Genomic DNA, 27628 nt, shown 5'->3' on the forward strand with positions numbered 1-27628 from the left:
ACCCGGAGAAAGGTCTGTGTACATGGGGCGTGCGGTGTAGTGTCATAGCCTCACATTCCCGCTCCATGGCTAGCAGCCAGATAATTCCCGAGCTGTCCCGGAGAAAGGTCTGTGTACACGGGGCGTGCGGTGTAGTGTCATAGCCTCACATTCCCGCTCCGTGGCTAGCCGCCAGATAATTCCCGAGCTGACCCGGAGAAAGGTCTGTGTACACGGGGCGTGCGGTGTAGTGTCATAGCCTCACATTCCCGCTCCATGGCTAGCCGCCAGATAATTCCCGAGCTGACCCGGAGAAAGGTCTGTGTACACGGGGCGTGCGGTGTAGTCTCATAGCCTCACATTCCCGCTCCATGGCTAGCCGCCAGATAATTCCCGAGCTGACCCGGAGAAAGGTCTGTATACACGGGGCGTGCGGTGTAGTGTCATAGCCTCACATTCCCGCTCCATGGTTAGCCGCCAGATAATTCCCGAGCTGACCCGGAGAAAGGTCTGTGTACACGGGGCGTGCGGTGTAGTGTCATAGCCGCACATTCCCGCTCCATGGCTAGCCGCCAGATAATTCCTGAGCTGACCCGGAGAAAGGTCTGTGTACACGGGGCATGTGGTGTAGTCTCATAGCCTCACATTCCCGCTCCATGGCTAGCCGCTAGATAATTCCCGAGCTGACCCGGAGAAAGGTCTGTGTATATGGGGCGTGCAGTGTAGTGTCATAGCCTCACATTCCCGCTCCGTAGCTAGCCGCCAGATAATTCCCGAGCTGACCCGGAGAAAGGTCTGTGTACATGGGGCGTGCGGTGTAGTGTCATAGCCTCACATTCCCGCTCCATGGCTAGTCGCCAGATTATTCCCGAGCTGACCCGGAGAAAGGTCTGTGTACATGGGGCGTGCAGTGTAGTGTCATAGCCTCACATTCCCGCTCCATGGCTAGCCGCCAGATAATTCCCGAGCTGACCCGGAGAAAGGTCTGTGTACATGGGGCGTGCGGTGTAGTCTCATAGCCTCACATTCCCGCTCCATGGCTAGCCGCCAGATAATTCCCGAGCTGACCCGGAGAAAGGTCTGTGTACATGGGGCTTGCGGTGTAGTGTCATAGCCGCACATTCCCGCTCCATGGCTAGCCGCCAGATAATTCCCGAGCTGACCCGGAGAAAGGTCTGTGTACATGGGGCGTGTGGTGTAGTGTCATAGCCTCACATTCCCGCTCCATGGCTAGCCGCCAGATAATTCCCGAGCTGACCCGGAGAAAGGTCTGTGTACACGGGGCGTGCGGTGTAGTGTCATAGCCTCACATTCCCGCTCCGTGGCTAGTCGCCAGATTATTCCCGAGCTGACCTGGAGAAAGGTCTTTATACACGGGGCGTGCGGTGTAGTGTCATAGCCGCACATTCCCGCTCCGTAGCTAGCCGCCAGATAATTCCCGAGCTGACCCGGAGAAAGGTCTGTGTGCACGGGGCGTGCGGTGTAGTCTCATAGCCTCACATTCCCGCTCCATGGCTAGCCGCCAGATAATTCCCGAGCTGACCCGGAGAAAGGTCTGTGTACATGGGGCGTGCGGTGTAGTGTCATAGCCTCACATTCCCGCTCCGTGGCTAGTCGCCAAATAATTCCCGAGCTGACCCGGAGAAAGGTCTGTGTACATGGGGCGTGCGGTGTAGTCTCATAGCCTCACATTCCCGCTCCATGGCTAGTCGCCAGATAATTCCCGAGCTGACCCGGAGAAAGGTCTGTGTACACGGGGTGTGCGGTGTAGTGTCATAGCCTCACATTCCGGCTCCGTGGCTAGCCGCCAGATAATTCCCGAGCTGACCCGGAGAAAGGTCTGTGTACATGGGGCGTGCGGTGTAGTGTCATAGCCTCACATTCCCGCTCCATGGCTAGCCGCCAGATAATTCCCGAGCTGACCCGGAGAAAGGTCTGTGTACACGGGGCGTGCGGTGTAGTCTCATAGCCTCACATTCCCGCTCCATGGCTAGCCGCCAGATAATTCCCGAGCTGACCCGGAGAAAGGTCTGTGTACACGGGGCGTGCGGTGTAGTCTCATAGCCGCACATTCCCGCTCCATGGCTAGCCGCCAGATAATTCCCGAGCTGACCCGGAGAAAGGTCTGTGTACACGGGGCGTGCGGTGTAGTCTCATAGCCTCACATTCCCGCTCCATGGCTAGCCGCCAGATAATTCCCGAGCTGACCCGGAGAAAGGTCCGTGTACACGGGGCGTGCGGTGTAGTCTCATAGCCGCACATTCCCGCTCCATGGCTAGCCGCCAGATAATTCCCGAGCTGACCCGGGGAAAGGTCTGTGTACACGGGGCGTGCGGTGTAGTCTCATAGCCTCACATTCCCGCTCCATGGCTAGCCGCCAGATAATTCCCGAGCTGACCCGGAGAAAGGTCTGTGTACACGGGGCGTGCGGTGTAGTCTCATAGCCTCACATTCCCGCTCCATTGCTAGCCGCCAGATAATTCCCGAGCTGACCCGGAGAAAGGTCTGTGTACACGGGGCGTGCGGTGTAGTCTCATAGCCGCACATTCCCGCTCCATGGCTAGCCGCCAGATAATTCCCGAGCTGACCCGGGGAAAGGTCTGTGTACACGGGGCGTGCGGTGTAGTCTCATAGCCTCACATTCCCGCTCCGTGGCTAGCCGCCAGATAATTCCCGAGCTGACCCGGAGAAAGGTCTGTGTACACGGGGCGTGCGGTGTAGTCTCATAGCCGCACATTCCCGCTCCATGGCTAGCCGCCAGATATTTCCTGAGCTGACCCGGAGAAAGGTCTGTACACGGGGCGTGCGGTGTAGTGTCATAGCCTCACATTCCCGCTCCGTGGCTAGCCGCCAGATAATTCCCGAGCTGACCCGGAGAAAGGTCTGTGTACATGGGGCGTGCGGTGTAGTCTCGTAGCCTCACATTCCCGCTCCGTGGCTAGCCGCCAGATAATTCCCGAACTGACCCGGAGAAAGGTCTGTGTACATGGGGCGTGCGGTGTAGTCTCGTAGCCTCACATTCCCGCTCCGTGGCTAGCCGCCAGATAATTCCCGAGCTGACCCGGAGAAAGGTCTGTGTACACGGGGCGTGCGGTGTAGTGTCATAGCCGCACATTCCCGCTCCATGGCTAGCCGCCAGATAATTCCCGAGCTGACCCGGAGAAAGGTCTGTGTACACGGGGCGTGCGGTGTAGTGTCATAGCCGCACATTCCCGCTCCATGGCTAGCTGCCAGATAATTCCCGAGCTGACCCGGAGAAAGGTCTGTGTACACGGGGCGTGCGGTGTAGTGTCATAGCCTCACATTCCTGCCCCATGGCTAGCCGCCAGATAATTCCCGAGCTAACCCGGAGAAAGGTCTGTGTACACGTGGCGTGCGGTTTAGTGTCATAGCCTCACATTCCCGCTCCATGGCTAGCCGCCAGATAATTCCCGAGCTGACCCGGAGAAAGGTCTGTGTACATGGTGCGTGCGGTGTAGTCTCATAACCTCACATTCCCGCTCCATGGCTAGCCGCCAGATAATTCCCGAGCTGACCCGGAGAAAGGTCTGTGTACACGGGGCGTGCGGTGTAGTTTCATAGCCGCACATTCCCGCTCCATGGCTAGCCGCCAGATAATTCCCGAGCTGAGGGTTTTGTAGCTGGAGAATTGCTACCAGTTGCTGTGCCCTATTTACTGTCGCTCACACCCTAAGGATCTGTGTACATGGGGCGTGCGGTGTAGTCTCATAGCCGCACATTCCCGCGCCATGGCTAGCCGCCAGATAATTCCCGAGCTGACCCGGAGAAAGGTCTGTGTACATGGGGCGTGCGGTGTAGTCTTATAGCCTCACATTCCCGCTCCGTGGCTAGCCGCCAGATAATTCCCGAGCTGACCCGGAGAAAGGTCTGTGTACATGGGGCGTGCGGTGTAGTCTCATAGCCTCACATTCCCGCTCCATGGCTAGCCGCCAGATATTTCCTGAGCTGACCCGGAGAAAGGTCTGTGTACACGGGGCGTGCGGTGTAGTCTCATAGCCTCACATTCCCGCTCCGTGGCTAGCCGCCAGATAATTCCCGAGCTGACCCGGAGAAAGGTCTGTGTACACGGGGCGTGCGGTGTAGTCTCATAGCCTCACATTCCCGCTCCATAGCTAGCCGCCAGATAATTCCCGAACTGACCCGGAGAAAGGTCTGTGTACATGGTGCGTGCGGTGTAGTCTCATAGCCTCACATTCCCGCTCCATGGCTAGCCGCCAGATAATTCCCGAGCTGACCCGGAGAAAGGTCTGTACATGGGGCGTGCGGTGTAGTCTCATAGCCTCACATTCCCGCTCCATGGCTAGCCGCCAGATAATTCCCGAGCTGACCCGGAGAAAGGTCTGTGTACACGGGGCGTGCGGTGTAGTGTCATAGCCTCACATTCCCGCTCCATGGCTTGTCGCCAGATTATTCCCGAGCTGACCTGGAGAAAGGTCTGTGTACACGGGGCGTGCGGTGTAGTGTCATAGCCGCACATTCCCGCTCCATGGCTAGCCGCCAGATAATTCCCGAGCTGACCTGCAGAAAGGTCTGTGTACATGGGGCGTGCGGTGTAGTCTCATAGCCTCACATTCCCGCTCCATAGCTAGCCGCCAGATAATTCCCGAACTGACCCGGAGAAAGGTCTGTGTACATGGTGCGTGCGGTGTAGTCTCATAGCCTCACATTCCCGCTCCATGGCTAGCCGCCAGATAATTCCCGAGCTGACCCGGAGAAAGGTCTGTACATGGGGCGTGCGGTGTAGTCTCATAGCCTCACATTCCCGCTCCATGGCTAGCCGCCAGATAATTCCCGAGCTGACCCGGAGAAAGGTCTGTGTACATGGGGCGTGCGGTGTAGTCTCATAGCCTCACATTCCCGCTCCATGGCTAGTCGCCAGATATTTCCCGAGCTGACCCGGAGAAAGGTCTGTGTACACGGGGCGTGCGGTGTAGTGTCATAGCCTCACATTCCCGCTCCATGGCTAGCCGCCAGATAATTCCCGAGCTGACCCGGAGAAAGGTCTGTGTACATGGGGCGTGCGGTGTAGTGTCATAGCCTCACATTCCCGCTCCATGGCTTGTCGCCAGATTATTCCCGAGCTGACCTGGAGAAAGGTCTGTGTACACGGGGCGTGCGGTGTAGTGTCATAGCCGCACATTCCCGCTCCGTAGCTAGCCGCCAGATAATTCCCGAGCTGACCCGGAGAAAGGTCTGTGTACATGGGGCGTGCGGTGTAGTCTCATAGCCTCACATTCCCGCTCCATGGCTAGTCGCCAGATAATTCCCGAGCTAACCCGGAGAAAGGTCTGTGTACACGGGGCGTGCGGTGTAGTGTCATAGCCGCACATTCCCGCTCCATGGCTAGCCGCCAGATAATTCCCGAGCTGACCCGGAGAAAGGTCTGTGTACACGGGGCATGTGGTGTAGTCTCATAGCCTCACATTCCCGCTCCATGGCTAGCCGCCAGGTAATTCCCGAGCTGACCCGGAGAAAGGTCTGTGTACACGGGGCGTGCGGTATAGTCTCATAGCCTCACATTCCCGCTCCATGGCTAGCCGCCAGATAATTCCCGAGCTGACCCGGAGAAAGGTCTGTGTACACGGGGCGTGCGGTGTAGTCTCATAGCCGCACATTCCCGCTCCATGGCTAGCCGCCAGATAATTCCCGAGCTGACCCGGAGAAAGGTCTGTGTACATGGGGCGTGCGGTGTCATAGCCTCACATTCCCGCTCCATGGCTAGCCGCCAGATAATTCCCGAGCTGACCCGGAGAAAGGTCTGTGTACATGGGGCGTGCGGTGTAGTCTCATAGCCTCACATTCCCGCTCCATGGCTAGTCGCCAGATTATTCCCGAGCTGACCCGGAGAAAGGTCTGTGTACATGGGGCGTGCGGTGTAATCTCATAGCCTCACATTCCCGCTCCATGGCTAGTCACCAGATTATTCCCGAGCTGACCCGGAGAAAGGTCTGTGTACATGGGGCGTGCGGTGTAGTGTCATAGCCTCTCATTCCCGCTCCATGGCTAGCCGCCAGATAATTCCTGAGCTGACCCGGGGAAAGGTCTGTGTATACGGGGCGTGCGGTGTAGTCTCATAGCCGCACATTCCCGCTCCATGGCTAGCCGCCAGATCATTCCCGAGCTGACCCGGAGAAAGGTCTGTGTACACGGGGCGTGCGGTGTAGTGTCATAGCCTCACATTCCTGCCCCTTGGCTAGCCGCCAGATAATTCCCGAGCTAACCCGGAGAAAGGTCTGTGTACACGTGGCGTGCGGTGTAGTGTCATAGCCTCACATTCCCGCTCCATGGCTAGCCGCCAGATAATTCCCGAGCTGACCCGGAGAAAGGTCTGTGTACATGGTGCGTGCGGTGTAGTCTCATAACCTCACATTCCCGCTCCATGGCTAGCCGCCAGATAATTCCCGAGCTGACCCGGAGAAAGGTCTGTACATGGGGCGTGCGGTGTAGTCTCATAGCCTCACATTCCCGCTCCATGGCTAGCCGCCAGATAATTCCCGAGCTGACCCGGAGAAAGGTCTGTGTACACGGGGCGTGCGGTGTAGTGTCATAGCCTCACATTCCTGCCCCTTGGCTAGCCGCCAGATAATTCCCGAGCTAACCCGGAGAAAGGTCTGTGTACATGTGGCGTGCGGTGTAGTGTCATAGCCTCACATTCCCGCTCCATGGCTAGCCGCCAGATAATTCCCGAGCTGACCCGGAGAAAGGTCTGTGTACATGGTGCGTGCGGTGTAGTCTCATAACCTCACATTCCCGCTCCATGGCTAGCCGCCAGATAATTCCCGAGCTGACCCGGAGAAAGGTCTGTACATGGGGCGTGCGGTGTAGTCTCATAGCCTCACATTCCCGCTCCATGGCTAGCCGCCAGATAATTCCCGAGCTGACCCGGAGAAAGGTCTGTGTACACGGGGCGTGCGGTGTAGTCTCATAGCCTCACATTCCCGCTCCATGGCTAGTCGCCAGATATTTCCCGAGCTGACCCGGAAAAAGGTCTGTGTACACGGGGCGTGCGGTGTAGTCTCATAGCCTCACATTCCCGCTCCATGGCTAGTCGCCAGATATTTCCCGAGCTGACCCGGAGAAAGGTCTGTGTACACGGGGCGTGCGGTGTAGTGTCATAGCCTCACATTCCCGCTCCATGGCTAGCCGCCAGATAATTCCCGAGCTGACCCGGAGAAAGGTCTGTGTACATGGGGCGTGCGGTGTAGTGTCATAGCCTCACATTCCCGCTCCATGGCTTGTCGCCAGATTATTCCCGAGCTGACCTGGAGAAAGGTCTGTGTACACGGGGCGTGCGGTGTAGTGTCATAGCCGCACATTCCCGCTCCGTAGCTAGCCGCCAGATAATTCCCGAGCTGACCCGGAGAAAGGTCTGTGTACATGGGGCGTGCGGTGTAGTCTCATAGCCTCACATTCCCGCTCCATGGCTAGTCGCCAGATAATTCCCGAGCTAACCCGGAGAAAGGTCTGTGTACACGGGGCGTGCGGTGTAGTGTCATAGCCGCACATTCCCGCTCCATGGCTAGCCGCCAGATAATTCCCGAGCTGACCCGGAGAAAGGTCTGTGTACACGGGGCATGTGGTGTAGTCTCATAGCCTCACATTCCTGCTCCATGGCTAGCCGCCAGGTAATTCCCGAGCTGACCCGGAGAAAGGTCTGTGTACACGGGGCGTGCGGTATAGTCTCATAGCCTCACATTCCCGCTCCATGGCTAGCCGCCAGATAATTCCCGAGCTGACCCGGAGAAAGGTCTGTGTACACGGGGCGTGCGGTGTAGTCTCATAGCCGCACATTCCCGCTCCATGGCTAGCCGCCAGATAATTCCCGAGCTGACCCGGAGAAAGGTCTGTGTACATGGGGCGTGCGGTGTCATAGCCTCACATTCCCGCTCCATGGCTAGCCGCCAGATAATTCCCGAGCTGACCCGGAGAAAGGTCTGTGTACATGGGGCGTGCGGTGTAGTCTCATAGCCTCACATTCCCGCTCCATGGCTAGCCGCCAGATAATTCCCGAGCTGACCCGGAGAAAGGTCTGTGTACACGGGGCGTGCGGTGTAGTGTCATAGCCTCACATTCCTGCCCCTTGGCTAGCCGCCAGATAATTCCCGAGCTAACCCGGAGAAAGGTCTGTGTACACGTGGCGTGCGGTGTAGTGTCATAGCCTCACATTCCCGCTCCATGGCTAGCCGCCAGATAATTCCCGAGCTGACCCGGAGAAAGGTCTGTGTACATGGTGCGTGCGGTGTAGTCTCATAACCTCACATTCCCGCTCCATGGCTAGCCGCCAGATAATTCCCGAGCTGACCCGGAGAAAGGTCTGTTTACATGGGGCGTGCGGTGTAGTCTCATAGCCTCACATTCCCGCTCCATGGCTAGCCGCCAGATAATTCCCGAGCTGACCCGGAGAAAGGTCTGTGTACACGGGGCGTGCGGTGTAGTCTCATAGCCTCACATTCCCGCTCCATGGCTAGCCGCCAGATAATTCCCGAGCTGACCCGGAGAAAGGTCTGTGTACACGGGGCTTGCGGTGTAGTCTCATAGCCTCACATTCCCGCTCCATGGCTAGCCGCCAGATAATTCCCGAGCTGACCCGGAGAAAGGTCTGTGTACATGGGGCGTGCGGTGTAGTCTCATAGCCTCACATTCCCGCTCCATGGCTAGCCGCCAGATAATTCCCGAGCTTACCCGGAGAAAGGTCTATGTACATGGGGCGTGCGGTGTAGTGTCATAGCCGCACATTCCCGCTACATGGCTAGCCGCCGGATAATTCCCGAGCTGACCCGGAGAAAGGTCTGTGTACATGGGGCGTGCGGTGTAGTGTCATAGCCGCACATTCCCGCTCCATGGCTAGCCGCCAGATAATTCCCGAGCTGACCCGGAGAAAGGTCTGTGTACACGGGGCGTGCGGTGTAGTGTCATAGCCTCACATTCCCGCTCCATGGCTAGCCGCCAGATAATTCCCGAGCTGACCCGGAGAAAGGTCTGTGTACATGGGGCGTGCGGTGTAGTGTCATAGCCTCACATTCCCGCTCCGTGGCTAGCCGCCAGATAATTCCCGAGCTGACCCGGAGAAAGGTCTGTGTACATGGGGCGTGCGGTGTAGTGTCATAGCCTCACATTCCCGCTCCATGGCTAGCCGCCAGATAATTCCCGAGCTGACCCGGAGAAAGGTCTGTGTACACGGGGCGTGCGGTGTAGTCTCATAGCCTCACATTCCCGCTCCATGGCTAGCCGCCAGATAATTCCCGAGCTGACCCGGAGAAAGGTCTGTGTACACGGGGCTTGCGGTGTAGTCTCGTAGCCTCACATTCCCGCTCCATGGCTAGCCGCCAGATAATTCCCGAGCTGACCCGGAGAAAGGTCTGTGTACATGGGGCGTGCGGTGTAGTCTCATAGCCTCACATTCCCGCTCCATGGCTAGCCGCCAGATAATTCCCGAGCTGACCCGGAGAAAGGTCTATGTACATGGGGCGTGCGGTGTAGTGTCATAGCCGCACATTCCCGCTACATGGCTAGCCGCCAGATAATTCCCGAGCTGACCCGGAGAAAGGTCTGTGTACATGGGGCGTGCGGTGTAGTGTCATAGCCGCACATTCCCGCTACATGGCTAGCCGCCAGATAATTCCCGAGCTGACCCGGAGAAAGGTCTGTGTACACGGGGCGTGCGGTGTAGTCTCATAGCCTCACATTCCCGCTCCATGGCTAGCCGCCAGATAATTCCCGAGCTGACCCGGAGAAAGGTCTGTGTACACGGAGCGTGCGGTGTAGTCTCATAGCCTCACATTCCCGCTCCATGGCTAGCCGCCAGATAATTCCCGAGCTGACCCGGAGAAAGGTCTGTGTACATGGGGCGTGCGGTGTAGTGTCATAGCCTCACATTCCCGCTCCATGGCTAGCCGCCAGATAATTCCCGAGCTGACCCGGAGAAAGGTCTGTGTACACGGGGCGTGCGGTGTAGTCTCATAGCCTCACATTCCCGCTCCATGGCTAGCCGCCAGATAATTCCCGAGCTGACCCGGAGAAAGGTCTGTGTACACGGGGCTTGCGGTGTAGTCTCATAGCCTCACATTCCCGCTCCATGGCTAGCCGCCAGATAATTCCCGAGCTGACCCGGAGAAAGGTCTGTGTACATGGGGCGTGCGGTGTAGTCTCATAGCCTCACATTCCCGCTCCATGGCTAGCCGCCAGATAATTCCCGAGCTGACCCGGAGAAAGGTCTATGTACATGGGGCGTGCGGTGTAGTGTCATAGCCGCACATTCCCGCTACATGGCTAGCCGCCAGATAATTCCCGAGCTGACCCGGAGAAAGGTCTGTGTACATGGGGCGTGCGGTGTAGTGTCATAGCCGCACATTCCCGCTACATGGCTAGCCGCCAGATAATTCCCGAGCTGACCCGGAGAAAGGTCTGTGTACATGGGGCGTGCGGTGTAGTGTCATAGCCTCACATTCCCGCTCCGTGGCTAGCCGCCAGATAATTCCCGAGCTGACCCGGAGAAAGGTCTGTGTACACGGGGCGTGCGGTGTAGTCTCATAGCCGCACATTCCCGCTCCATGGCTAGCCGCCAGATATTTCCCGAGCTGACCCGGAGAAAGGTCTGTGTACATGGGGCGTGCGGTGTAGTCTCATAGCCTCACATTCCCGCTCCATGGCTAGCCGCCATATAATTCCCGAGCTGACCCGGAGAAAGGTCTGTGTACACGGGGCGTGCGGTGTAGTCTCATAGCCTCACATTCCCGCTCCATGGCTAGCCGCCAGATAATTCCTGAGCTGACCCGGAGAAAGGTCTGTGTACATGGGGCGTGCGGTGTAGTCTCATAGCCTCACGTTCTTGCTCCGTGGCTAGCCGCCAGATAATTCCCGAGCTGACCCGGAGAAAGGTCTGTGTACATGGGGCGTGCGGTGTAGTCTCATAGCCTCACATTCCCGCTCCGTGGCTAGCAGCCAGATAATTCCCGAGCTGACCCGGAGAAAGGTCTGTGTACACGGGGCGTGCGGTGTAGTGTCATAGCCTCACATTCCCGCTCCGTGGCTAGCCGCCAGATAATTCCCGAGCTGACCCGGAGAAAGGTCTGTGTACATGGGGCGTGCGGTGTAGTCTCATAGACTCACATTCCCGCTCCATGGCTAGCCGCCAGATAATTCCCGAGCTAACCCGGAGAAAGGTCTGTGTACATGGGGCGTGCGGTGTAGTCTCATAGCCTCACATTCCCGCTCCGTGGCTAGCAGCCAGATAATTCCCGAGCTGACCCGGGGAAAGGTCTGTGTACATGGGGCTTGCGGTGTAGTGTCATAGCCTCACATTCCCGCTCCATGGCTAGCCGCCAGATAATTCCCGAGCTGACCCGGAGAAAGGTCTGTGTACATGGGGCGTGCGGTGTAGTGTCATAGCCGCACATTCCCGCTCCATGGCTAGCCGCCAGATAATTCCCGAGCTGACCCGGAGAAAGGTCTGTGTACACGGGGCGTGCGGTGTAGTGTCATAGCCTCACATTCCCGCTCCGTGGCTAGCCGCCAGATAATTCCCGAGCTTAGTTTTGTGGCTGGAGAATTGCTACCAGTTGCTGTGCCCTATTTACTGTCGCTCCCACCCTAAGGATCTTTGTACACGGGGCTTGCATTGTCTGCATCTTATCTGCAGTTTATTCTGAATATAAAATAAGTGTAACTAGGCGGAACTGATATATACACCTAATAAGCGACACAGGAGCGATAGGATGCGTTGCAGTGAGCGGAGTTAGTAGAGGTGATGGTGGATTTCTAGTTTGATATTTAGCTCCATTCTCTCTTACAGAAACAGAGCGAGCGTCTCTCTATGGAAGGAGAGTCTAGCGAAGGGTGGATTCCGCCCCAGTGGATTCTGGACACGATCCCGCGGCGCTCTCCCTTTGTCCCGCAGATGGGAGATGAGGTAATGCATCTGTTGAACACTACCTGGTTCTTTTGAGAATATGATTCTATGGCTCTTCTCAGACAAGGCTATCCTGATAATCTGCGCTGTTCGCAGGCCCATAGCGAGAGATTATGTATTTATAGATCTTTCTCTGTAACCATGTCAGAATTGATAGTGTTTAGGGAAGAATGATTCTCCCGTGACGCCTCCCTTACATTGTGTTTGTGTACAGCGAGTGTTGTGTGTTCTATAGAGGGTCACAGGTATATTAGTTATGTTCTTTCTCTTACGTCCTAGAGGATGCTGGGGTCCACATTAGTATCATGGGGTATAGACTGGTCCACTTGGAGCCTTGAGCACTTTAAGAAATCAATAGTGTGCACTGGTTCCTCCCTCTATGCCCCTCCTACCAGACTTGGTTTAGAAAATGTGCCCGGAGGAGCTGGTCACGTCGCTGGAAGCTCCTGAAGAAGAGATTTCTGCATTTATTTTCTCTGTTGTTGTTGCTACTTCGAGCACAGAAAAAACACTGAGGTACTCGGGGATATGGAGGGGTGGAGTGTTCTAAATTTAAATATTCCGTGCCCTGTTCCTACGGAAACCGTCCATATCCCAAGAGTACTCCAGTGCCCCCTATGGATTCAAAGAAAAGGATTTACCTGGTAAGTACCAAAATCCTATTTTTCAGGCAGGACTGGATGGCACCAGCCGCCTGTCTGCTTCGTGGGACTTAGGGGTTAGAACAGCCCACCTTCCTGAAGAGTTAATGGTCCCGTTCCCCGCTGACAGGACACAGCTCCTGAGGGAGTCATTCGTAAGCCCCACCACGGCGAACGTACTCTCCCGCAGCATGCTGCCACCCCTAACAGAGCCAGAAGATGGAAGAGTGGTGAGTACAGCGCCGGCATCCCAGCGTGCTCTGACTAGGTCATGGGAAGACAACCTTGCAAATAGAATCTCCAAGGAGATGGCAGAATCACGCAGGCAGCAATCGGAATGAGCTGCGGGATTCTCAAAGACGGTGGAGCAATTTCTCATCAGGTTAATACCGCCCGCACAAGCAGAAACGAATGTGCGCAAGGCGGTTGAAAGACCTCTTCCTATTATACCGGAATCAGAGGAGGAAGAGAGGGTCTTCTCATTGATAGAGAGGAAGGTGAGTTAATTGAATCTAACCTAGACGCCGATTTTCCGGAAGAGGACACTGCAATCTCGGGTCTTGAGTCTTTAATTGACGCGGTAAAGGAGATCCTAAACTTTAAGGTAGAAGAGGTAAAGGAGCCACAAGATTTCGAATTGTTCAAATCCCAAAGGCCGTGTTCAGCAGTGTTTCCCATTCCTAAATCCCTCCAATCTCAAATGGAGGAGGCTTGGAAACAACCTGACAAACGCTTTCAATTTCCGAAGAGGTTTCAAGTAACTTATCCCCTACCTAAGGGTGTAATGGATAAGTGGGAGACTCCACCAGTAGTGGATGCTTCCCTAGGAAGGTTGTCGAAGAAGACAATCTTACCAATACCTAATGTAATGACTTTAAAGGATTCTTCAGATCGTAAGGTTGACACAGCTTTAAAGTCAATTTTCGTAGCAGCAGGTGCAGCACAGAGGCCTGCGATCGTCTGTGTTTGGGTCAACAAGGCCATGGGAGCATGGTCTGGACGTATTGTACAAGCTATTGAGGAGGAAAATAGCTTAGAAGAGATTACCCAACTAGCAGAACACATTCGAGAATCTGCTTCATACTTGTGTCAAGCCTCAAAGGATTTTGGCAGGATAGCATCGCGCATCTCCGTATCGGCCATATCGGCTACACGGATTTTATGGCTCAGGGAATGCCAAGGAGACTCTGACACCAAGAAGGCGGTAGAATCCATCCCCTTTGGGGGTGAGATGCTTTTCGGTCCAGAGTTGGACAAGTGGATTTCGCAAGCTACAGCAGGTAAGTCCACCTTTCTGCCTACTCCTTATACAAGAGCTGCTCCACAGGTTAGGAGAGGTTTTCGGGCCATCTAGGCCAAACCTCACCAGAACTTTGGATAAACAACATAATCTCCCAGGGGTACAAACTGGATTTTCAACAGAGGCCTCAGTCAGTTTTTTACAACAGGATTGCCTCGGTGCCCTCAGAAAGCAAAAGCACTACTGACAGCAATTCAAAAATTGCTACGGTCAGAAGTCATTATTCCAGTTCCCGCCTCTCAGAGATTAACAGGTTTCTATTCCAATCTTTTTGTCGTGCCAAAGCCAGATGGGACGGTCAGACCGATACTCAATTTAAAAGTTTTAAACCAGTTTCTAAGGGTCTACAAATTCAAGATGGAATCAATCCAGTCGGTCATTGCAGGCTTAGAACAAGGCGAGTTCATGGTATCCATGGACATAAAGGATGCATATCCCAATCTGGACTCCTCACCAGGCTTACTTAAGGTTCGCACTGGTGACGGATCACTACCAATTCAGGGCCTTGCCGTTCGGTCTTTCATCAGCCCCAAGAATCTTTACGAAGATCATGGCAATCATGGTTGCAGGATTGAGACTGTTGGGGGGTCACAATTAAACCTTATCTAGACTATCTACTGATCAAGGCATCATCTCAGGAACAGCTGATCAAGGATGTTCAGACATCTCATCAATTTCTCATTCAACATGGGTGGATTGTGAATTTCCAGAAATCCAACCTCATGCCAACTCAGCGCATTCAATTCCTCTGTCTCATCTTGGACACGGTACAATTGAGAGTATTCCTACCAGAGAACAAGGTCCAGGACCTACAAAGATTAGTGGCTCAGGTACTGAGGACACAAACTGTTTCTCTACAGCTCTGTGTGCAACTTCTCAGGAAGATGGTGGCGGTGTTCGAAGCTCTCCAATACGGCAGACTTCATTCCCGGCCATTTCAGATGAACCTCATTGCTCAAGGAGCAGGTTCACACTGGCTGCTACATCAGAGAATCCGACTTCCATCGCGCATACGAACCTCCCTTAATTTGGTGGTCGTTACACAAGAATCTCGCAGCAGGCAAGAGATTGGGCATTTGGGATTGGAGGATCCTGACAACGGATGCCAGTCTGAGAGGTTGGGGTGCCGTCTTAGAGGAACATCAGTTTCAGGGCAGATGGACGTTACTGGAGAGCAGCCTACCAATAAACATTCTCGAACTGAGAGCAGTTTACAATGCGCTTCTCTTAGCCGAAGACCTAGTCATGGCTCAACACGTAAAGATACAGTCGGACAATGTCACGACGACGGCTTACATAAACCGTCAAGGAGGAACAAAGAGCAGGATGGCGTTAATAGAAGCCACAAAGATCTTGTTGTGGGCAGAAAGGCGAAACATCATCCTCTCGGCAGTGTTCATTCCAGGTTTGGAGAACTGGGAAGCAGATTATCTCAGTCGCCAGGACATGCATCCGGGAGAGTGGTGCCTACATCCACGGATTTTCGACGTGGTGGTGAGGAGATGGGGTCTACCTCAAGTCAACCTAATGGCGTCTCGGCAAAACCATCAGCTGCCCAGATATGTGTCCCAGGACAAGGAGTCCAGCAGCAGAAGCAGTGGACGCATTTAACACTTCCTTGGTGTTACAGGAGGGTTTACGTCTTTCCACCTTTCCCACTCATACCCAGGGTTCTGAAAAGGTTGAAACGAGAACGAGTGTGGGCAATTCTAATCGCACCAGATTGGCCTTGCAGGAGTTGGTACTCAGACCTGCGAGGGTTACTAGAGGAAGATCCTTGGCTGTTACCTCAGAGAGAGGACCTGCTATCTCAGGGACCGTTCCAACACCCAGACCTGAACAGGCGTTTAACGGCGTGGGTATTGAAACCCGGCTCTTAAGAAACAGAGGGATACCAAGAACGGCCATTCCTACGATGATTTCCGCTAGGAAGCCGGTCACAGCCATGCACCACTACAGGATTTGGAAGAGGTATATGGACTGGTGTCAAGAGCGTGGGTGGAATTCGACGAACTTCCACTTATCCAGACTTCTACTTTTACTTCAGGCCGGTCTAGATGTAGGACTGAGGCGGGGCTGTCTGAAGGTTCAAATTTCGGCGCTCCATCCTTTTTCAACAGCGGTTAGCATCCTTGCCAGAGGTTCAAACCTTTTTACAGGGGATTCTGAGGATATAACCTCCTTATCGTCCCCCCACTGCGCCATGGGACTTAAATTTGGTGTTGGAATTTTTGAGATCACCAACTTTTGAGCCGTTAGCAAGAACAGAAATATCTCTCTTGGAAGGTCACATTATTGCTTGCCTTGGCCTCGGCCAGGCGGGTTTCTGAGTTGGGAGCCTTATCATGTAAGAGTCCCTTTTTTAATTTTTCATTAGGATAGGGCAGAACTCTGTACAAGAGCAGATTTCCTTCCTAAGGTTGTTTCGGGGTTTCACGTAAACCAGCCAATTGTCCCATCTTTCCAGGGTCTCGCAGATGGGGACGTGTCCTTGGATGTTGTCCGAGCTTTACGGGTATACGTACAAGTTACGTCGTCGTTCAGAAAGTCGGACCATTTGATTGTTCTTTATGATAAGCCAAAGAAGGGTTGGCCAGCATCTAAGCAGTCTTTGTCTAGATGGATTAGACTTGCCATTCGGCAAGCTTATATTTCCTGTGGCAAACAGGTTCTGGTTCAGACGGGTGCTCATACCACCAGATTAGTGGGTGCCTCATGGGCGGCTGCCAGAGGTGCTTCCATTACTCAACTTTGCAGAGCAGCGACGTGGTCCTCCGCCCACACGTTTGCGAAATTTTACAAGTTTGATACTTTTGCGTCCGTAGACTTTAAGTTCGGACATTTGGTTTTGCAGGCCACCGACCGTACTCCCTCCCTGGGGAGTAACGTTGGGACGTCCCCTACTGTATAGGACTCTAGTGTCCCCTAGTGGATGAAAGAGAAAAGAGGATTTGGTACTTACCGATAAATCCATTTTTCTGAATCCTCTAGGGGACACTCAACGCCCGCCTCGGTGCTGTCAACCTGCAGTGTTCAAGGTTCTTGTGCAAACAGTTCGTGCAAACAGCGTTAGTTTTTCTGTTAAGAGTTTCTTGGATGCTGTTTGATATGTTGTACGGTTTGGTTCCTCGCCATGTGCTATAGTATCATGTCCTATTCTCTCAGTCAATTTTTCCAAACTGAGGGATGTGAAGGGGGAGGAGCCGGCTGTGCAGACAATGCTAATTTTTAGATTGTGCTACACCTCCGGTTGCAAGCTTCACCCCCCTACTGTATAGGACTCCAGTGTCCCCTAGAGGATTCAGAGAAATGGATTTATTGGTAAGTACCAAAATCCTCTTTTAATGTAAAAAAGAAATCCTCAGCTACTTTTCCTGCATCAAAGGAATTGAATGCCCTGTTTGAAGAATCTTGGGCTAATCCTGACAAAAAGTTTCAGATCCCTAAAAGGTTAATAACATCCTTTCCCTATCCTGTGGAGGATAGAAAGAAATGGGAAAACCTGCCGATTGTGGACGCATCGGTATCTAGGTTGTCACGTAAGATTGTCTTACCTGTTCCCGGGGCTGCGTCCTTAAAGCTGACCGCAAGATTGAGAACACTCTCAAATCTTAATACACTGCTGCTGGGGTGGCCCAGAGACCCACTATTGCTTGTGCATGGATCACTAGGGCCATTGCTAAATGGTCAGGTAATCTAATTGATGGGTTAGTTTCCTTACCCAGGGGGGAGATAATTTTACTCCTGCAGCATATTCAGGACTCTGCTAACTCTATGGTGGAGGCCATAAAGGAAATTGGTTTGCTCAACGCACGCACCACTGCCATGGCAGTGTCAGCACACGGGCTTGTATCTACGCCAGTGGACTACGGATGCGGATTCCAGGAAAGGTGTGGAAAGCCTACCATTCACAGGCGTGGCCCTTTTTGGTGATTAACTGGTTACTTGAATATCCAAGGCTACGGCCGGTAAGTCTACCTACCTACCTTCCGCAGCACTCACAGCTAGAAAAACCTACTCTGCTCCAACTCTGCAGTCCTTTCGGACAGCGATTTTTAAAGGCAAATCCAAGGGTTCTTCTACAGCATTCAAAGGCAATAAAGGTAAACCCAGAAAACCAGCTGCTGCAGGTTCTCAGGAACAGACCTCCAGGTCTGCTTCCTCCAAAGCCTTCAGCATGACTGTGGTTACGTTATTTGTCACATTTGGTCAACATCATGCCAGGATCCCTGGGTCAAAGATCTTATTGCCCAGGGCTACAGACTGGAGTTTCAGGAACTCCCACCTCACAGTTTCTTCAAATCCGGCTATCCAGCTTCTCTAGAAGCAAGTGTGACTTTGCAGGCAGCAATTCAGAAACTGGTACAGACTGAGGTCATTGTCCCAGTTCCACTTCAACTACAAAACAAAGGCTATTATTCCAACCTGTTCGTGGTACCGAAACTGGACGGTTCGGTAAGGCCCATTTTTAAACCTCAAGTCGTTGAACCCGTACTTACGGGTGTTCAAGTTCAAAATGGAGTCTCTGAGAGCGGTGATCTCTGGTCTGGAGGAGGGGGAATTTCTGCTGTCTCTGGACATCAAGGATGCGTACCTTCATATTCCGATTTGGCCGCCTCATCAGGCTTATCTACGGTTTGCACTACAGGACTGTCACTACCAGTTCTAGGCCCTGCCATTTGGCCTCTCCACGGCACCGAGGGTGTTCGCCAAGGTAATGGCAGAGATGATGTTTCTCCTCCGCTAGCAGGGTGTGAACATAATAGGGAGAGGTTGATGAACAGCATTGCCCTCTCAACCTGACTACTCCAGGATCACGGGTGGATTCTGAACCTACCTAAATCCCACCTGGAACCAACACTGAGGCTTCCGTTCCTGGGGATGATACTGGATACGGAGGAACAGAAGGTATTCCTTCCGTTGGAAAAGGCATTGGTGATCCAGTCAATGGTGCGGCATGTTCTAAAACCAACCCGGATATCGGTGCATCTCTGCATTCGCCTTCTGGAAAAGATGGTAGCTTCTTACGAGGCTCTGCAGTACAGAAGGTTTCATGCAAGGCCCTTCCAGCTGGATCTGTTGAACAAATGGTCCGGATCGCATTTTCACATGCACCAGAGGGTACGTCTGTCGCCGAAAGCCAGGATTTCTCTTCTGTGGTGGCTTCAGACTTCTCACCTGACCGAGGGTCGAAGGTTCGGGATTCAAAGTTGGATTCTGCTAACCACAGACGTAAGCCTCAGAGGCTGGGGAGCAGTCACCCAGGGGGAACAGTTCCAAGGAAAATGGTCAAGTCAGGAAATTATCCTTCCGATCAACGTACTGGAGCTAAGGGCCATATACAACTCCCTTCTACAGGCATCGCATCTTCTTCAAGATCACGCCATTCAAGTTCAGTCGGACAATGTGACGACAGTAACATACATAAACTGACAGGGCGGCACGAAGAGCAGAGCAGCAATGTCAGAGGTGATAAAGATTCTCTGGGCAGAAAGACACGCGATGGTGCTGTCGGAAATCTTCATTCTGGGAGTGGACAACTGGGAAGCAAACTTCCTCAGCAGACACGACCTCCACCCAGGACAGTGGGGCCTCCACCCGCACGTGTTCGAGTCCTTGACACTTCGGTGGGGATTTCCACAAATAGACATGATGGCCTCTCGTCTCAACAATAAGCTCAAGCGGTATTGTTCCAGGTCGAGGGACCCACAAGCGGTGGCGGAGGACACTCTCTGGTGACTCCATAGGTCTATCAGATGGTGTATGTGTTTCCACCTCTTCCATTGATCCCCAGAATTCTCAAAAGAATAAAAAGGGAAAAGGTTCAAGCATTTCTCATTGCTCCGGACTGGCCAAGAAGAGCCTGGTACGCGGAACGACTGGAGATGCTCCTAGAGGACCCGTGGCCTCTGCCTCTCTGAGAGGATCTTCTACAACAGGGGCTGTTCGTCTAGCAAGACTTAACACGGCTTGACGGCATGGAGGTTGAACATCAAATCCTAGCCCGGAAGGGTATTCCGGACAAGGTTATTCCAACCCTGATCCAAGCTAGGAAAGGGGTAACGTCTAAACATTACCATCCTAATTGGAAAAACAGGTGGTTTCTTGTGGTGTGAAAACAGGAAATTTCCTACAGTGGAATTTCAATTGGGACGTTTTCTCCTTTTTTTTTTTCTGCAGTCGGGTGTGGATGTGGGCCTACGTTTGAGCTCCTTAAAAGTCCAGATTTCGGCCTTATCCATTTTCTTCCAGAAACAGTTGGCTTCCCTGAGGTTCAGACGTTCTTGAAGGGTGTTCTGCACATCCAACCGCCCTTTGTGCCTCCCACGGCACCTTGGGATCTCAACGTGGTGTTGCAGTTTCTACAATCGGAATGGCTTGAGCCTTTTACAGGAGGTTGACGTAAAGTTTCTTACGTGGAAGACTGTTACACTGTTGGCCTTAGCTTCTGCAAGGCGTGTGTCCGAACTGGGGGCGTTGTCTCACAATAGTCCCTATTTGGTTTTTTATGAAGATAGAGCTGAACTCAGAAATTTCTTTCTAAGGTGGTGTCAACGTTTCATATCAACCAACCTATTGTGGTTCCGGTGCTTACAGACACCTCTGCTACCTCAAAGTCCTTAGATGTTGTGAGGGCTTTGAAGATCTACGTGAAGCGGACTGCTCATTACAGAAAATCTTGACTCGCTGTTTGTTCTCTATGATCCCAAGAAAATCGGGTGTCCTGCTTCAAAGCGGTCTATTGCTCGCTGGATCAGGCTTACTATCCAGCAGGCTTATTCCATGGCAGGATTGCCGGTTCCTAAAGTACAGGCCCACTCTACTAGGTCGGTGGGTTCTTCCTGGGTGGCTGCCCGGGTGTCTCGGCTTTACAGCTCTGCTGAGCAGCTACTTGGTCAGGTTCGAACACATTTGCTAAGTCCTACAAGTTCGATACTTTGACCAAACTGAAGGTCCTCAGGAGGCCAATCCGCTCTACAGGAACCTCAGCACTCTCCCACCCGGTTTGGAAGCTTTGGTGCATCCCCATGGTACTAATGTGGACCCCAGTATCCTCTGGGACGTAAGAGAAAATAGGACTTTAATTACCTACCGGTAAATCCTTTTCTCATAGTCTGTAGAGGATGCTGGGCGCCCGCCCGGCGCTTCGTGTTTCCTGCGCTGTTACTTCGTTAAGTATTGTTGGTTCAGCTGTTGCTGTTCCTGTTCCAGTTTGGTTAGCATGGCTTTCCTCTTGTTTGTGTGTGAGCTGGTTCGACTCTCGCCACTGTTCTGTTACATCCTTCTTCAGGATTAGTCTGCCTCTTCGGGCACAGTTTCTAGACTGAGTCTGTTAGGAGGGGCATAGAGGGAGGAGCCAGCCCACACTATTAAACTCTAAAAGTGCCCATGGCTCCCAAGGGACCAGTCTATACCCCATGGTACTAATGTGGACCCCAGCATCCTCTACGGACTACGAGAAAAGGATTTACCGGTAGGTAATTAAAATCCTATTTTTCTGCGTCTAATGGTGTTTGTATTGTAACGAGATAATTACCTAATTGGCCTGTCCACCTAACCGGCCTGTATTCTATTCCCAAACAGGTTATTTATTTGAAACAAGGCCACGAAGCGTACGTGCGAGCTGTGAGGAAGGCCAAAATCTACAGTGTTAACCTGCAGAAGCAGCCGTGGCATAAGTCCGAGCTCAGGGTAATTCTAAGATTTGCTTCTCTGCGTAAGCTGTTACCCCTGGTGGCACATGGGGAATAGTGCACATTAATAAGCAATGACTGCTCTGTGTGAATCCAGCCCACTGCACCAAGCCGTTCCCAGGATCCCGGCTCAGAAACTCCAATCCCAAGCTTCCCTCATAGGTTATTTCTGTCCTATGCACCCATCGTCCTCTGCTTCAGAGGGTTGGGATGATCAAACATTATTATTTTTTTTGGAGACTGAACTTTTAAAATCAGTAGGGACAATTATTAAACTGCTGTGCAGAGAGCGGGGCTAGAAAGCTGCTTTACCCCAACTATTGTGTTGTGTGCATTATGGAATATTCAGTAGCGCGTCATTTTGCAGTTCTCTGTATACTCTGCATACGCTCCGATGATTGTTCATTAGTTGATGTGTCTTGTGCTCTCCATGTGTATAAGAAGTTGATTCAGATTTTGCTTTCCAGGAACAGGAATTCTTGAAGATAGTGGGTATCCGATATGAAGTGGGGCCGCCCACGCTCTGCTGCTTGAAGCTCGCTTTTATGGACCCCACATCTGGCAAAATGAGCGGAGAATCTTTCTCTGTCAAGTAAGTGTGGACGCTGAGACCTGGGATAATACGGTTACTATGTTTCACAGGACCCTATATATTCTATACTGACATTCCCCTAGGATGTGAGCTGCACAGGACATGTCTATGTCAGATGTAATAAAAGCCGGTACAGGGCATAGTGTTATCTGCGGACGTTACGTGTCGCAGATAGCGCGTCCGCACATGTATGAGGGCTGCGGTGTTTGCTCAAATTTTGATAGCTGCAGCTGTCATTGCCCCACTGCTTCCTCGGCCTCTGCTATAGTCCTTTGTAGAACAGCAGTTGCTGGAGTCTAGCGGTAAGGGCAGGTTATCCGTGTGCAGGCTGGTGCGGCGTCTACGGTGCTTTGTGGAGATGGGCTCCTGCTGGACGCTGCCATTTTTGCTTTTCCCCATGTAACCAGTGCCTAGCCAATCCGGGGAAGCCAGTCATTCAGCTGGCTGTAAGCAGCCAATCCCTGCTTACAAGTAGTTATAAAGGGGCCAGTCCAGGAAGTCTCCAGCTGCCAGTGCATTGTTGTCTGCGCCCAGCTGTGTGGCTTCCAGTAGATCTGTATCCTATTCAGAGACTCCAGGCCAGATTCCCAGTGCCGGTCTGATATCCAGCGTGTTAAACTCTGCGCCTCTGCCCTGGGTTTTCGCCAAACCCCGGTAGGAGCCAGTGATCCTTCCGTATCTCATGAGCAGGACCTGTGTCAGGCCAGCCAGATGTCAGACACCTATTCCAGAATCCGCTCCAGTCTGAGACTCCAACTCGAATCCACAAAATCCCTCCAGCGTGACGTAATCACTCCTCTGTGCGGTCATTGGCATTGCTCACCAGTCAGAATTAGACCCTCATTGTGTAATTCCTGACATTGTGTGATACATGTGTAACCCTTGAGTTCCCGCATTATCCTGTTCCTCTTTATATTGTATATAGATGTATATATTACACCGCTGGATAATTTGTCTTTGTCTCTTCTCTGATGCGTGAGCTGATGTTTCTGTAGTTACTCTGCGTGTCTCATACGTCGTCTTCTCTACCAGATACCACGATATGCCCGACGTGATCGACTTCCTCGTCCTCTACCAGTTCTATAAAGAAGCGAAGGATAGAAACTGGCAGATCGGTGAGTGATTGGCTGTGTAATATAAGATTATATCATGACATGTGGTCGGGGAAGGGACCAGGCTGGGAATGTGCGACTGTTCCTCTGAAGTCTTCTGTTCTCCACTCTGTTCCATTAATGTGGTGGAAGAAAAACACTGACTGTGATAGAGATCTGTAACTACTGCCACAATGTAAATGTTTGTCCATTAGAAGTCCTTGTGTATCTGATAACTTACAGTCTAGAAATGATTGCAAAGGAAAAAAGAACAACGCAGGAGTGTAGAAAGTATTCATTATTTCTCTAAACTGGTAACACTATGATCTCTACTCTGCCGGGTTCCCTAAAATCCCCAGGTGCGCCCTGTGTATACTGCCGGGGCTTCCCCAGGTGCGCCCTGTGTATACTGCCGGGGCTTCCCCAGGTGCGCCCTGTGTATACTGCCGGGGCTTCCCCAGGTGCGCCCTGAGTATACTGCCGGGGCTTCCCCAGGTGCGCCCTGAGTATACTGCCGGGGCTTCCCCAGGTGCGCCCTGAGTATACTGCCGGGGCTTCCCCAGGTGCGCCCTGAGTATACTGCCGGGGCTTCCCCAGGTGCGCCCTGAGTATACTGCCGGGGCTTCCCCAGGTGCGCCCTGAGTATACTGCCGGGGCTTCCCCAGGTGCGCCCTGTGTATACTGCCGGGGCTTCTCCAGGTGCGCCCTGTGTATACTGCCGGGGCTTCTCCAGGTGCGCCCTGTGTATACTGCCGGGGCTTCTCCAGGTGCGCCCTGTGTATACTGCCGGGGCTTCCCCAGGTGCGCCCTGTGTATACTGCCGGGGCTTCCCCAGTTGCGCCCTGTGTATACTGCCGGGGCTTCCCCAGGTGCGCCCTGTGTATACTGCCGGGGCTTCCCCAGGTGCGCCCTGTGTATACTGCCGGGGCTTCCCCAGGTGCGCCCTGTGTATACTGCCGGGGCTTCCCCAGGTGCGCCCTGTGTATACTGCCGGGGCTTCCCCAGGTGCGCCCTGTGTATACTGCCGGGGCTTCCCCAGGTGCGCCCTGTGTATACTGCCGGGGCTTCCCCAGGTGCGCCCTGTGTATACTGCCGGGGCTTCCCCAGGTGCGCCCTGTGTATACTGCCGGGGCTTCCCCAGGTGCCCAGGTGTGGGCTGTGTGTGTGTGTGTATTGCCGCAGTTGGCCAGGTGTGGGCTGTGTGTGTGTGTGTGTGTGTGTGTATTGCCGCAGTTGGCCAGGTGTGGGCTGTGTGTGTGTGTGTGTGTGTGTGTGTATTGCCGCAGTTGGCCAGGTGTGGGCTGTGTGTGTGTATTGCTGCAGTTGGCCAGGTGTGGGGGGTGTGTGTGTGTATTGCCGCAGTTGGCCAGGTGTGGGCTGTGTGTGTGTATTGCCGCAGTTGGCCAGGTGTGGGCTGTGTGTGTGTATTGCCTCAGTTGGCCAGGTGTGGGCTGTGTGTGTGTGTGTGTATTGCCGCAGTTGGCCAGGTGTGGGCTGTGTGTATTGCTGCAGTTGGCCAGGTGTGGGCTGTGTGTGTGTATTGCCACAGTTGGCCAGGTGTGGGCTGTGTGTGTGTATTGCCACAGTTGGCCAGGTGTGGGCTGTGTGTGTGTGTATTGCCACAGTTGGCCAGGTGTGGGCTGTGTGTGTTGCTGCAGTTGGCCAGGTGTGGGCTGTGTGTGTATGTGTGTATTGCCGCAGTTGGCCAGGTGTGGGCTGTGTGTGTGTATTGCCACAGTTGGCCAGGTGTGGTCTGTGTGTGTGTGTGTTGCCGCAGTTGGCCAGGTGTGGGCTGTGTGTGTGTTGCCGCAGTTGGCCAGGTGTGGGCTGTGTGTATTGCCACAGTTGGCCAGGTGTGGGCTGTGTGTGTGTGTGTGTGTGTGTGTGTGTGTGTGTGTGTGTGTGTGTGTGTGTGTGTGTATTGCCGCAGTTGGCCAGGTGTGGGCTGTGTGTGTGTGTGTTGCTGCAGTTGGCCAGGTGTGGGCTGTGTGTGTGTGTATGTATTGCCACAGTTGGCCAGGTGTGGGCTGTGTGTGTGTATTGCCACAGTTGGCCAGGTGTGGGCTGTGTGTGTGTTGCTGCAGTTGGCCAGGTGTGGGCTGTGTGTGTGTATTACTGCCGGGGCTTCCCCAGGTGCGCCCTGTGTATACTGCCGGGGCTTCCCCAGGTGCGCCCTGTGTATACTGCCGGGGCTTCCCCAGGTGCGCCCTGTGTATACTGCCGGGGCTTCCCCAGGTGCCCAGGTGTGGGCTCTGTGTGTGTGTGTGTGTGTATTGCCGCAGTTGGCCAGGTGTGGGCTGTGTGTGTGTATTGCTGCAGTTGGCCAGGTGTGGGGTGTGTGTGTGTGTGTGTGTTGCTGCAGTTGGCCAGGTGTGGGCTGTGTGTGTATTGCCGCAGTTGGCCAGGTGTGGGCTGTGTGTGTGTATTGCTGCAGTTGGCCAGATGTGGGCTGTGTGTGTGTGTATGTGTGTATTGCCGCAGTTGGCCAGGTGTGGGCTGTGTGTGTATGTGTGTATTGCCGCAGTTGGCCAGGTGTGGGCTGTGTGTGTGTGTATTGCCGCAGTTGGCCAGGTGTGGGCTGTGTGTGTGTTGCTGCAGTTGGCCAGGTGTGGGCTGTGTGTGTATTGCCGCAGTTGGCCAGGTGTGGGCTGTGTGTGTGTGTTGCTGCAGTTGGCCAGGTGTGGGCTGTGTGTGTATGTGTGTATTGCCGCAGTTGGCCAGGTGTGGGCTGTGTGTGTGTTGCCGCAGTTGGCCAGGTGTGGGCTGTATGTGTGTATTGCCGCAGTTGGCAAGGTGTGGGCTGTGTGTGTGTGTTGCTGCAGTTGGCCAGGTGTGGGCTGTGTGTGTATTGCCGCAGTTGGCCAGGTGTGGGCTGTGTGTATTGCCGCAGTTGGCCAGGTGTGGGCTGTGTGTGTGTATTGCCACAGTTGGCCAGGTGTGGGCTGTGTGTGTTGCTGCAGTTGGCCAGGTGTGGGCTGTGTGTGTATGTGTGTATTGCCGCAGTTGGCCAGGTGTGGGCTGTGTGTGTGTATTGCCACAGTTGGCCAGGTGTGGGCTGTGTGTGTGTTGCCGCAGTTGGCCAGGTGTGGGCTGTGTGTATTGCCACAGTTGGCCAGGTGTGGTCTGTGTGTGTGTGTGTGTGTTTGTGTGTGTGTATTGCCGCAGTTGGCCAGGTGTGGGCTGTGTGTGTGTGTGTTGCTGCAGTTGGCCAGGTGTGGGCTGTGTGTGTGTGTGTGTGTGTGTGTGTATGTATTGCCACAGTTGGCCAGGTGTGGGCTGTGTGTGTGTGTATTGCCACAGTTGGCCAGGTGTGGGCTGTGTGTGTGTTGCCGCAGTTGGCCAGGTGTGGGCTGTGTGTGTGTATGTGTGTATTGCCGCAGTTGGCCAGGTGTGGGCTGTGTGTGTGTGTTGCTGCAGTTGGCCAGGTGTGGGCTGTGTGTGTTGCCGCAGTTGGCCAGGTGTGGGCTGTGGGCTGTGTGTGTTGCCGCAGTTGGCCAGGTGTGGGCTGTGTGTGTGTGTGTATTGCCACAGTTGGCCAGGTGTGGGCTGTGTGTGTGTATTGCCGCAGTTGGCCAGGTGTGGGCTGTGTGTGTGTATTGCTGCAGTTGGCCAGGTGTGGGCTGTGTGTGTGTATTGCTGCAGTTGGCCAGGTGTGGGCTGTGTGTGTGTATTGCCGCAGTTGGCCAGGTGTGGGCTGTGTGTGTGTGTATTGCCGCAGTTGGCCAGGTGTGGGATGTGTGTGTGTATTGCCGCAGTTAGCCAGGTGTGGGCTGTGTGTGTGTGTATTGCCGCAGTTGGCCAGGTGTGGGCTGTGTGTGTGTATTGCCGCAGTTGGCCAGGTGTGGGCTGTGTGTGTGTGTGTGTGTGTGTGTGTGTATTGCCGCAGTTGGCCAGGTGTGGGCTGTGTGTGTGTTGCCGCAGTTGGCCAGGTGTGGGCTGTGTGTGTATGTGTGTATTGCCGCAGTTGGCCAGGTGTGGGCTGTGTGTGTTGCCGCAGTTGGCCAGGTGTGGGCTGTGTGTGTGTGTATTGCCGCAGTTGGCCAGGTGTGGGCTGTGTGTGTGTATTGCCGCAGTTGGCCAGGTGTGGGCTGTGTGTGTGTATTGCTGCAGTTGGCCAGGTGTGGGCGTGTTGCCGCAGTTGGCCAGGTGTGGGCTGTGTGTGTGTATTGCCACAGTTGGCCAGGTGTGGGCAGTGTGTGTGTATTGCCACAGTTGGCCAGGTGTGGGCTGTGTGTGTGTGTGTGTGTGTGTATTGCCACAGTTGGCCAGGTGTGGGCTGTGTGTGTGTTGCTGCAGTTGGCCAGGTGTGGGCTGTGTGTGTTGCTGCAGTTGGCCAGGTGTGGGCTGTGTGTGTATTGCCGCAGTTGGCCAGGTGTGGGCAGTGTGTGTGTATTGCCACAGT

General features: G+C 53.9%; 1 protein-coding gene across 6 annotated transcripts in view; it reads left to right on the forward strand.

Annotated features, from left to right (window-relative positions):
• Window positions 1-27628, forward strand: part of BRWD3 (bromodomain and WD repeat domain containing 3) — a 132614-nt gene that overhangs the window by 66396 nt on the left and 38590 nt on the right. For all 6 annotated transcript variants that reach the window (XM_063938407.1, XM_063938408.1, XM_063938409.1 and 3 more), the window contains exons 24-27: window positions 11792-11908; window positions 21434-21541; window positions 22011-22135; window positions 23168-23250. In XM_063938407.1, the coding sequence (XP_063794477.1) occupies window positions 11792-11908; window positions 21434-21541; window positions 22011-22135; window positions 23168-23250 (433 nt within the window). The remainder of the gene's footprint in view (window positions 1-11791; window positions 11909-21433; window positions 21542-22010; window positions 22136-23167; window positions 23251-27628) is intronic.

Source organism: Pseudophryne corroboree, chromosome 8, assembly GCF_028390025.1.
Source record: "Pseudophryne corroboree isolate aPseCor3 chromosome 8, aPseCor3.hap2, whole genome shotgun sequence".
Classification (NCBI taxonomy): Eukaryota; Metazoa; Chordata; class Amphibia; order Anura; family Myobatrachidae; genus Pseudophryne; species Pseudophryne corroboree.